Here is an 11,687-nt window from a genome sequence, read left to right as displayed (position 1 = left end):
TTTAGGTTGAGACAGACTCTGTGCTCCTAAACCAAGTTTTTAGAAATACATAAGTATTGACATATGTATCCAACTAAGTATGCATGTTTATGTTTTGCATATTATCTATCATATGATGTATTTTTATCATGTCATGTTATGTATGAACATGTGATAATCACGTTGAGTCTGATATCCCTTGAGATAGCCAGTTTTGTTGAGTCGCTCAGCTCTTGTTTCTTGTAACCTTGTGACACCCACTAGATCAATAAAACAGCGTGTGCGGTTACCCCGCCCTGTCATTGATTTTGGTATTTGAGGACACTACATTCGAAGGAGCAACTTACAAGTTGTTTGTAAATTTACAATGAAATTTGCATATTTATATAGATAATAAATTAAATTAATTAGAAAGCCAAAAAGAAACCTCATTAATTAAAGTCATTAAACAAACAAAAACATGTTTGTAAATTTACAATGGAACTTACATATTTATACATAAAAAATAATATTAGTTTGGAAGCATAAGTTTTAGCTAACAACCACAACTAAAGAGATAAGAAATAAGAATTCAAATGAAAAAAAAAATAGCTCACAATAATTTTTTTAGCTATGTTTTATGCAAGTAATATATAAACATAAATCATATAAATTAAATTTATTAGAAAGTCATAAAGAACAATCATTAATTAATGTCATTAAATACACAAGGGTATGTTTGTAAATTCACAATGAAACTTGCATAGTAATAGATAGTAATAGATATATAGGGTGACTTTATTAGGGAGTTTGATAATTTAAACAAAGGTAATAATACTTCATAGTTAAACTTGCCATCATCTGTAGAAATGTGGCTTGAACTTCAATTCACCATCTAAAGGTCGACACAGAGGTAGTTGATGATGGATCCAGCATGTCTTTTGGTACGTTCACTAACCTTCCACTTCTCGACCAACACCTTTTTCATCCTCGTACAGGTTGTAATCAGTGTGGATATGCCAGTTTCCGTAATTCCCGGGCAGTAAACCAAGTGACACGATTCCAGTAGCATGCATCTCCGAGCAAGATAGCTGAGGCCTATGTTGGTTATTTCTCGACAATGTGATATCACTATGTCCTTTAGAAAGGAGCAGCCTTCGCCTAAGTCAATCAAGGCCCTGTCGGTCAGTTTCTGCACGACATAGCAAGCAGATGCTAAGTATGGATTGACAAAATGGACACAAATACACATGATTGCATGGCATTGTTATATACATAGATAAATGGATTTCACCCAGATGCTGTGTATATAGATAGATATGCGTGCATGGTAAGATAACAATACAACATTGGACGAGGATTTTTTAACAAAATCATTTATCAAACTCACTGTCAAAAGCAGGTTAAAACATAACATTTCCCGTGTTTGTATGCATGCCTATTCTTATGTTACTGAATGAACATGCCACAATGTGGAAACATTTTCTTACTAGTCTAATTACTAGCAACAATTTCAACATTTCCATCGCGTATATATATGTGCCCATAGAATGTTACAGTATCGCATGTTCAGATAACCAATCGTTTAATTCTTTATAAAAAATTCTCTAAAGGACAGACTGATGCTTTGACAATTTGACTCATCAACAAGCAGTGATCTCTATCCTGTTTCCACAAAGCAATTAGTGGAATAATATAGAAGCCTCTCGAGTATGCTGCAGGAATTAGTTTTTAATAACATAGCACAAAGTTTCAAACTGTTCAGACACACATTCATTATCGTGCTTGATCATGTATGTATGTCACTCATAGAGAATATCGTCTGTTCCACAGCACCACCAAAATATACAGGTTTGCATAAATGTAGGAGATATCAGAGTTAAGCCATCCACCTGAAGAACGCTTATATCCAGATAACTGAGTTGAGGGCAACCTCTAGCAATGGCCATTATTCCAGCATCTCCAATTTGGTTGCAACCACTTACATTTAAATGTTGCAACGAGGGACAACCTTCGCCAATTGAAATCAGCGCCTCATCGCCTATGCTGGTAATAATCACAAAGCAAAACAAATGTTTAGGTACAAATATAACCATATATCAGAGGATAAAGAATACCTGTACGAACAATAGTTCAGAAAGGAAGTTGAACAGCTAATTCTAAAGTGAAAATGGCAATGATGAAGCAGATTTGACGTTACCGCCAGGATAAGTTTCAACAAAAGCAGAAAATGCAGAAGTGGGATTCTCGCTATATCCAGTGAGATAAAAAGGGAAAAAAGAAGGGGGAAGGCTCAGACAGAAGGTGAAGGTGAAGGTGAAGGTGAAGGTGAAGGTGAAGGTGAAGGGACAAATACCATAAATCACAGGAAATAATATTAAGTGGAGATAAGAGCTAATAAGTCTGAGACTGAAACTACAGCTTATTCTACAGCAGCAACTTTAGCAACCAAATACGAACTCTTCTGGTGCCATAATGAAAAAGAACCATAGCAAGAGAAATTTTCAAGAACAGCAGCCAGACCAAAACAAATAAATAAAGCAACTCCTATCTGAGAGTTATCAGCAGAGCAACAAAAACATATCCAAATAAAGAAACAAAAGTGCGTCTTTTTCAACCATCGCCTTTCTGAATGCATCAGAGGATGAGATATATAAAAGAGATTAAGGCAATACTGCAATAACCTTATACGGGATACATTAATGGAGAAAAGTTAAAAGACATTCAAATGTTTTGATTTGTGTGTTCCATGATTTAAACAAAGCAGAAAGAGGGAAATTGCCAACCTATCACAGAAGCGGATACTGAGATCTGAAAGGAATTTGCAGTTCTGAGCAATCGCAGTAATCCCTTCGTTCCCCACCTATTAATGTGCGTACGAGGGTAAAAAGATTAGCAGAAATATTCAGGTTTTAGTCAAATAAGTATAAGACATAACCATGCAGGAGTGATTTGATTTAAAACTAAAGAAGACATTTACTGCAACACAGTAAAATCAAAAAATGGGAAAACTAAAGACAGGAATAAGGCTCGATACATATCTAATGTTTGGCACGTGGAAAGGGTTGAAGAAACTCGAGCAATTTAGACTGTCACCATAATAATAATAATAATAATAATAACAACAACAACAACAATAATAATATTAATAATCTATGTATAAAATTTCTTACTACGGAAGTAAGATTCATCCACTGAGCATTGCAGCAGAAGGGTCAACAAAAAACAAAATTTTGCAACTGTATTTAGAAAAATAAACTGGAAGTGGTTGGATCAATTAGGTTGTTAAAGATCATGGACCTGAGCCAAACTCCAACCCAAAAGCTAACTCAAATCTTAACATTGGCCAATATGAGTAACTCCATATGGTAAGTAGCATATCCAAAATTAAGCCACCTGCACTGGCATATAATACCCTTAAAAATGAATCACAGCTTCCAGATTGGTTAACCTTTCCAGACAACGAGGTCAATAGTTGTGGCCGAGTGACTACTAAAGATAACTTCACGTAATAAATCACCTGAATATATGTGTATCTAAAAACTAATGAGTAAATAAGAGAGCTGGAGGAAGCTTGCCAGGGTCATTGGCATTATTTGATACATTTACTCTGTCCCGCTTTACTACAAGAAGTGACAAAACTTAAGTAGAACTAAAATTATCCATTTATTATCTAGAACAAAGAAAAACGAAGTTTATTCAAACATCGAGGAACTTTAGAATTAAAAGATAGGTACTGATGCAGATGCAATTCATACGATATCACTTAACAGTAAGAAAATACTCTGAATCTGTTGCACCAGAAATGTTGGGACAAAGTACCTCGTAACATCGGCGAATATGAAGCTTTCTTAAGTTGGTACATCCTCTAGCTATGCAACATATGGAAAAATCCCCAATACTGGAGCAATCCACCAAGTGAAGAGCTTGTAAGAACTTGCATCCATTACCAATTTCACTTAAAGCATCGTAGTCTATCCTCTGACAGTACAGCAAGGATAATTCAGAAAGACCACTGCAGTTAATGGTGCAATAGCCAAAAGAAAAAAAATCGAATCAATATAGATTAATGGGTAGCCAAAGCAGCAAGCCACGATAAAAAAGTTCCAGCCAGGTGATACGCAAATGGTCATGATTCCGGTAGCTGCAAATTTAAGTCTCCAGGCACAAAGACAATCAAAGATAAGGAAATGGCTAATGTGATAGGTGGTAATTCGTGGTTATGACAAAACAAAAAGAAAAAATTTGCACATAAAAGCGTAAACAGCGTTCAGATATATCCATGAGGCAAAAAGCATGAGATGAAAGGACAAAAAACTTGCTTGCAAAATTTCCCAATAGACTTCAAACCGGTTGTTCCGATATTGTGACAACCATTAACTTCGACATGCACAAGTTCTGGGCAACCAGTGGCGACAAAATGCAAGCCCTTGTTGCTTAAAAAGTAGCAGTCGCTCAATGTAAGATTTTTCAGCTTATTACACCCTTTCCCTATGGCATACAGGCTCCTGCACAAATATCCAATAAAGACTACTCGTCAGCTAAAAATAAACAGTCATCCTGGTTTACTCTGTAAATTGTCCCCACACCGGAACCAAGAAGAGGCAGAAAAAGCAGAAATAGATGGAATAATACATAGTATTGCTTTCAGAATGATATAGATGTTCAATTCAGAACCACATAATGTGTTGAACTTAAATTCTGGTATATTGATACATGTAATAAACACCAATGAAACCTATGGGATGACCACACATCCATGAAAGAAAAAAGTGATTAATCAAATACAATGCTTGTAACATAGAGTTGGAGATTAACTGATCAAATCCCTGGAAGCTTATTTCAAGGGACATGCATAACCACTTTCAGGTAATTAGGCCACCAATCTCCTTTTCCAGATAAAAACATCAATAAAAGGTGAGTTGCATGACCAGAATTGTACATGGATTTGAATATTTCTGCCTGCCTATGTAATATCAAAGTGACGATGACAATAACAATAGGATTTGTATGAACAACACCACCACCTAAGAACGAGAAAGAACAAAGAGAAAACAGAAAAAAGTGACCTGTCAGTGAATTTCTGGAAGCTGTATAGAGCCAATGACTCCAACAATAAACAGAAAGAACCAACAGCTTGTAAAGCCTCATCTGTAAGATTTATACACTGTAGTTTCAGAGCTTTCATCATAGGGCATCCTTTGGCCACAGCAAGCAAGCCTTTGTCATGGATGGTTTCTGAGTCTAGTGACAGAGTTTCAAGAGATTTGCAATGAGAACCCACCACTTCTAATGAGGCATCAGTAATCTTTGCACAAGCAGCGACTCCAAGTGATTTCAAATTCCTCCCACTACCAAGGGCCAACAGAATCAGTCCCTTGTCAGTCAAGCCTTCACAAAACCGCAAATTTAAATCATTAAGCCCACTGCAGCATGCTCCCACCGCAGCCAAACCTCCATCTCCAATGTAGCAGCCCTTAAAGACATACAGCAAAAGTTCAGTCAGTCATGGTGCATATTCAACGTGTAATCACAAATTAGTAAATATAAGCTTCTACACATCAACTGATTAAATTTTTAAGTAAACCACACGCTACTGACAAGACCGTGGTTATTCATTCATATGAGATAAGAAGGGCACAAAGTATAGCCGGAAAGAAAGACCTTTCCCCTGTCATGGAAGAAAAAATATATCTTCTTTTGTTTGGTGCACAGGAAAAAATCGTTGACATAAAAGGTATCGAGCTTTTCAGAAATAACGTCACTGCAATGTTGACAAATGTCACTTGAAGAGAAGTAAGCATTTCACTACACCTCCCTCTCAAAATTTCCATTCAACCAGACCAGACAAGGTTTCTGCAGTATTTAATTCTGAATTCCATTTTCCAATATCCACCATGCTTAACAACCGAAGCAGAATGGGAGGATGATTTCAGATCTTGATACCAGAAATCATAGTGTATTGGACTTCATCAAGATAACACTACCAAACATCAAATCAAGGTACAACTGACGCAAGGTGTTATCATACAACAAAACAAATACAAAATACATTTTTGGCAATCACCTGTAAATCCAAAGATTTAAGAGTTTTACATTTCTCGGCAAAAGATCTTAGCCCCAAATCTGTTACATTCGAGCACCAAATAAGGCTCAATTTTTCTAGTTTTGCAAAGCGACCACCAACAGTTTCCAAGCCAGAGTCTGACAAACAGCTAGTTCCTGTCTTGTTATCGGACGCATTTTTATTAGACCCACGGCCAAACCTGGTTGTAGTAGAAGAGCCAGCACCACGTCGTCTTTTTCCCTGCTCCACAATAAGGAAACAATGACATCCCAAAGATGACTCCAGAAGACTAAAACAAAGCAGTTAAAGGAGCTATGGTTGTACTTTAAACTCAAATTTCAAAAATCACCCGAGAAGAACAAAGTTTGGCATGATTTTGTATAAGCAACGCAATTGAAAAGGATTTAGATGCATGAACCTTCACCACATTCTAAATGTAAATAATCAGTAAATGTAAATAATCAGCATGGCAACTCTAGAATTTTACATCAGAATTTCACTGAGTAAATATCGTGGCCATGTGCATGATTCCAACCACTTCAAACAATCCATAACAAATTTCTCCAAAAGCACACAAGTCAGCAAGCGTTCATAATACAGCTGCTCAGAGCTATCCATTAAATTTCAAAATCAATCTGAATAAAAACCATTAGGAAACAACTCAAGGTGCATTAATTTAAGCAAAATTTGAGAGTTCGCAAATAAGCAACACTAATTGATGCCATCAATCACATGTTATTGCAATTTTGATGAGTCACGAGTTTGAATTTGTTCAATCACTCCAAAATCTCATATCTGGATTCTGATCAGATTTACCATCAATCACATGTTATCGCAATTTTGATGAGTCGCGATGAATTATGCTTGGATGGTACATGTGATCAGATATGAGATTTTGGAGTGATTGAACAAATTTTAAACAAAATAGATCAGCAAAATGGGGGGAAAATAAAAATAAAAAAAAAAATTCCCAGATCTGCCATAAATAAAATTTCCAAACAAACACAAAAATAAAGTATTGTCTCAATCAGAATTTATAATCCATGCTAATATTTATCGACTTCGTCTAAAATCATTTATCCCGAAAATCATAACATGAATGAAAAATCAACTAAGATTTCCCAAGGATGAGTGATCAGTTATGCTGGAAAGATTTGATTCATCGATTGTAGGTTATTCAGAAAGATAGATCTCAGATCTACAAAATTTATCCAACTTCTGCCAAGAATAGGAAGGATTTTTGTTAAGGAAACTCCTTGTCAGATGAAAATTTTCCTTTAGCAGTTAGCACAAGTCAAGATTTACGAATACGGTAGCGAGGAAAATGTAAAACCACATTGAGAATTCACACGATGATCAACTATCAAACTACATTCTGCCAATACACTTACCAATTGGGTGGAGCTCGAATTGGAAGTCTCATTGATATACACACTTTGGACATTCACAAAACGATCGGCAAACAGCCTGATTGTAGTGTCAGTCTTGCAAGATCTACCAAAATGGACACTGTTACGGATCAGCCCCTCAAGATATAACCAGCGTTTGCAAACGAGAGAACAGGCATCATGGCTGTATGTTGAATCTAAACGTCGGAAAATTTCTATTAGTTCATCATCTGCTAATGTTGAATTTATTCGATCTTCCATCAGCCTCTTTGTTCGATTGAAAATGTATGTCGCTAATTTATAGAGGTGATACTTAGCTCATACGTTAAAGTGAAAAAGTATTTTTCCCAACCAACTAGCGATATTAATGATGATAGCCGGCTAATTTTGCGGGTAGGAGGCCAATTTGGATTTTAGTTCTCAAAAGCAGAAATAGTTTTAAAATAACACATTTTCCGATAGGGGAAAAAAACCGCACACACAGGCACAGCATTTAATTCCATAAAGTAGTACACAGGTATCGTTTTCTCTCTCTGGTTCACTGATAATCTGTTGAAAGAAATAATGCTTCCAATTTCATGGTTAACTGGAATTGCAATGACAATATGGAATCGTAGCTACACCACACTACAAACAAAATTTCTTTTTTAAATTCTGAGAATGTTTCATGAGCGGCATTGCAGAAGGTGGATTTAATCACATCATATATGGCCAAAATACATGTGAAAAGATCTGCACTAACAATGTTTCTACATCCAACAATACTGGAACATAAGTTAACAAAGTTGAGTTCTGCTTGTCTAATGTGTTCCAATATTTGACTAGCTCCAGCATGGAAACAAAACATCCTAAGGAAGTGCAAACCAGAGTGCTCTTTATTTTAACAGATTAAGCTTCCAAGCCAACAGCATTCTCCCCTCTCAGAAATTGAAAAATTTACAAATTAGCACCACAAAGATCACAACATCGAATATTCTACTAGATCCTATCATTTGCAAGCAGTAGCACCAAAACAAAAATTCAAAAGAGACAATTAAAAAAACGTAGATTATTCTCACCAAGGGCAATCAATAACTTGAGCAACAGAACCTCATCAGTTATAGAGCAAATTCAAAATTCAAAACTTTGTACAAATTTCAAGTCTTGCTTACCCAATAACATTCTCTATAAAGCCAAAAACTCAAATAGTTGCACAACGTTCAAGCCTTGATCAAAAAATACTATTCTCTGACAACTCCTATAATCAGTTGCATGAAACCAAAACCTCAAAATTTTCCAATCAAACCAACTGAAACTAAACAAAATAGTAAAGACAGACCCATTAACCTCCATTTTCAACAAATCAAATAACTCAAGCTCGATCCATTGACAAACCAAAGAAATTTCATCAGCCAAAGTCCAAACTAGTGGAAAATAACTATAACATTTGGAAAGAATGAAAGGCTTATCCTCTCCAAACAACTCCACCCTTCTTCAATCACATAAATATCACAAATGCCACAGCATAGAGTCTGGTACCAAGAAATTAAAGCTCTAGAAACATAACTTGAAAGTTGAAACACTTCAGTGTAAAATTAAAAACGCCGATCAAATCCATTCATAAAGTGAAACAAATACAATCAACCAGACCACCAATAAGTATCCCAAAAGAATCTTCATTGACTTAATACAAGTATGATTGAAATTTGAATCTAATCAACTATCAAATAGTTCAAAAAGAATCATAACGGTGATAGTCTTACGCATTGAACAGGCAATGACACGGAGCGGCGTTCGTCGATATACACACTTCTCAGATTCACATATACACTGCTCAACAACCTGATGTATGACTCAGGCGTGGAGGAGCTGATAGAGATTGCGAAGCGGCTGAGCCGCTCCAGGTTGAGCCACCGCTTGCAAACCAGCGAACAGGCATCGCGGCACCACTTCGACTCCAGGTGATCGAAGATTTTCTGTAGCAATTCGTCCGGTAGAACAGCATTTATCAGATCAATTTTCATCATTTCCTAGGGCACATACACATGTAGAACACAGATTTCTTCGGAGAATCCTTCACATTTAAGGCGTGCAAATCGCAAACAGCAGCAAATCCACAGCTTTGGATTAACCTTCCATTCAAGGAAACTGAATGCATACATACATAGAGACACACGTATTCTGTTTATATGAGTTCGGAGAAAGAATATATAAGACTATTGTGCAAGAAAATTAATCATTTCATTAAAAAAAATTAAAGTCATTTATATAACGAAGCACACGCAACTAATAATGCATGAGATGTAGCTCACATAGATATAGGTGAGTTGGTAAGGTATGAAATGACATGAAAAAATTTTTTTAGCGTTGCGGGTTTGATCCGGAGCATATTTTCGGTATGCATTGGGCGTTGGTCATGTTGCTACCTCCCTCAAGTCCTGCCCCTCGTGCACATTCCCTCGATTTAACCTCCGCATGAGCCAATAAATCTCTCAATCATGTAGTATGGAGTCCCGAGGATCAACCCTTTTAAATAAGGGGGAATGATCAATAAATCCCTAATAGAAACTTCAAATTTGTTGTCAGTCCGTGCTTCAGATTTTTTGTATTCCAACTACATGACAAAACACCGTAATTTGTTTGAAGTTTCTAATTGAGTTAAAATACAAAATTGTACTCAAATATTCTAAAAACCCATTAACCAACAATATACATATTTTTAATAACAATCTATCTCTCTCCTTCAATCTCACGTCTCCCCAACCTTTTTCTACTTCACCATTAATGACACCATCAACGATCTGTATATTTGCGTCGAAGTTTGGTGCAATAAAATAAAGCCAAAGGAGTTTAAAGTGAAGAATGATAGGATTTTAAAAAATCTATGTGTAGAATCGACATCGAAACAACAACTTCAAGGTATGTTTTTTTTTACTCGAAAAATTAAGAAACTTTTTAGATGCAATTTCATCTTGATGATTGTTTCTTTTTTTAAACTTTCCAATTCAGTGATTTTTTGAGGTTTTTGTTTATTGTGTGATGGTTATGTTGAAGTTTCGTACATCGTTTGAATTATACAGAGTTGATGATTAATATTTAGGTTTTACTTATCTTAGTGGGTATGTGGTTTATCTCAATCAATTATAAATTTATTATCTGAAATTCGTTATTGTTCTTGATTATAACAATTTTATTGCCAATTTTTATAGTTTAATATTGGATTATAAAGATTATATAGATAGTCTTTATAATTTTCGAATTTGCTACTTAAAAGTGTGATTTTGTGATATTTTTTGTTGCGAAATGGGTAATGAATAAAGCTATGATCTTCATTTTTTTATCTTATTGCATTGAATGTTATGTTTTTATTGATTATATCGAAACTAAAATCTCGGATTGGTTTTTTACAACCTTGCGTCTTTTTGTTGTTATAAATACAAGAAGCATATGTTTGTGATCTCGATCTGTAGTGGGCGTATTTTTTATGGATATATTTATGAGTATCGATAAAAAAAAACGTTCAAATATTTCTCCAGAATTCATGATTATACAATACAGAGCACCACATCATAAGTTGTTCGTGTTTCTAACGATAATGTTCTTATTATGATTCATCTTTATATGCGAATAAAACTCACAATGATCGAATTGAGGACAGAGAGCAAACATGAGCATCTTAACATTTTTTTATTTTGAGAGGTAAAGTGTGTGTGTGTATTCATATTGCGATTTTGATAATGGTTTGTGTTGCATATATTAAGATTGAAATTGCATTTTGATATTATTTCTATTTTATATCGAATTTATAAGGATTCGTAAGGAAGACACACAATTATGGATCGCAATTGGATACATGCGTTGAAAACAAACTATATAGCATATGACATCGTAGAGCCGATACCGGTGAAATAAAATTGATATATGAGTTATCTTATCATCCTTCTACTCTGCAGAACAACTTGCAAATAGATTATAAGGTAGAGTTAGACTACCGCAAAGTATGGAAAGACAAGAAGTGGCAAGACATGATATTCATGGCACATATAACGAGGGACAAAACTTGCTTATGATTGTACAGTCAGAGATCCAGAGATTAATGTATTTCATTGTTGCATTTGATCAAATTTTGAACTTCCTGAATGATTATTTAAAGGTCATAAATTCTGATATAGTGCTCGATTATTATTATATTGTTCCCAAATTTTATATTTTCTTCTTGTTATTGTATATTTGATACTGTTATAAATGATAATATTAATATTTTTTTTAATATATTTTTCAATTATTTAATTTTT

The 11,687-nt window shown here is 35.1% G+C and overlaps 1 protein-coding gene across 2 annotated transcripts; it reads right to left on the bottom strand.

Moving 5' to 3' along the window:
* Positions 1–684: 684 nt before the first annotated feature.
* On the bottom strand, positions 685–9,583 carry LOC140873949 (uncharacterized). Of its 2 annotated transcripts, XM_073277233.1 has the most exons (9): positions 9,156–9,256; positions 7,417–7,610; positions 6,026–6,265; positions 5,028–5,434; positions 4,281–4,466; positions 3,781–3,973; positions 2,745–2,821; positions 1,851–2,004; positions 685–1,150 (listed from the first exon to the last, which is right to left on the bottom strand). In XM_073277233.1, exons 1-9 carry the CDS (start codon positions 9,157–9,159, stop codon positions 854–856), a joined length of 1,752 nt encoding a protein of 583 aa, XP_073133334.1. In that variant the 5' UTR covers positions 9,160–9,256; the 3' UTR covers positions 685–853. The 2 variants fall into 2 exon arrangements, with proteins under 2 accessions (XP_073133334.1, XP_073133333.1); XM_073277232.1 differs by lacking the exon at positions 7,417–7,610 and having other exon boundaries at positions 9,156–9,583.
* Between the last annotated feature and the right edge of the window lie 2,104 nt (positions 9,584–11,687).

Source organism: Henckelia pumila, chromosome 1, assembly GCF_033568475.1.
Source record: "Henckelia pumila isolate YLH828 chromosome 1, ASM3356847v2, whole genome shotgun sequence".
NCBI lineage: Eukaryota > Viridiplantae > Streptophyta > Magnoliopsida > Lamiales > Gesneriaceae > Henckelia > Henckelia pumila.
The sequence above is the reverse complement of the archived record's forward strand: the minus strand, read 5'-3'. Positions and strand labels throughout refer to the sequence as shown.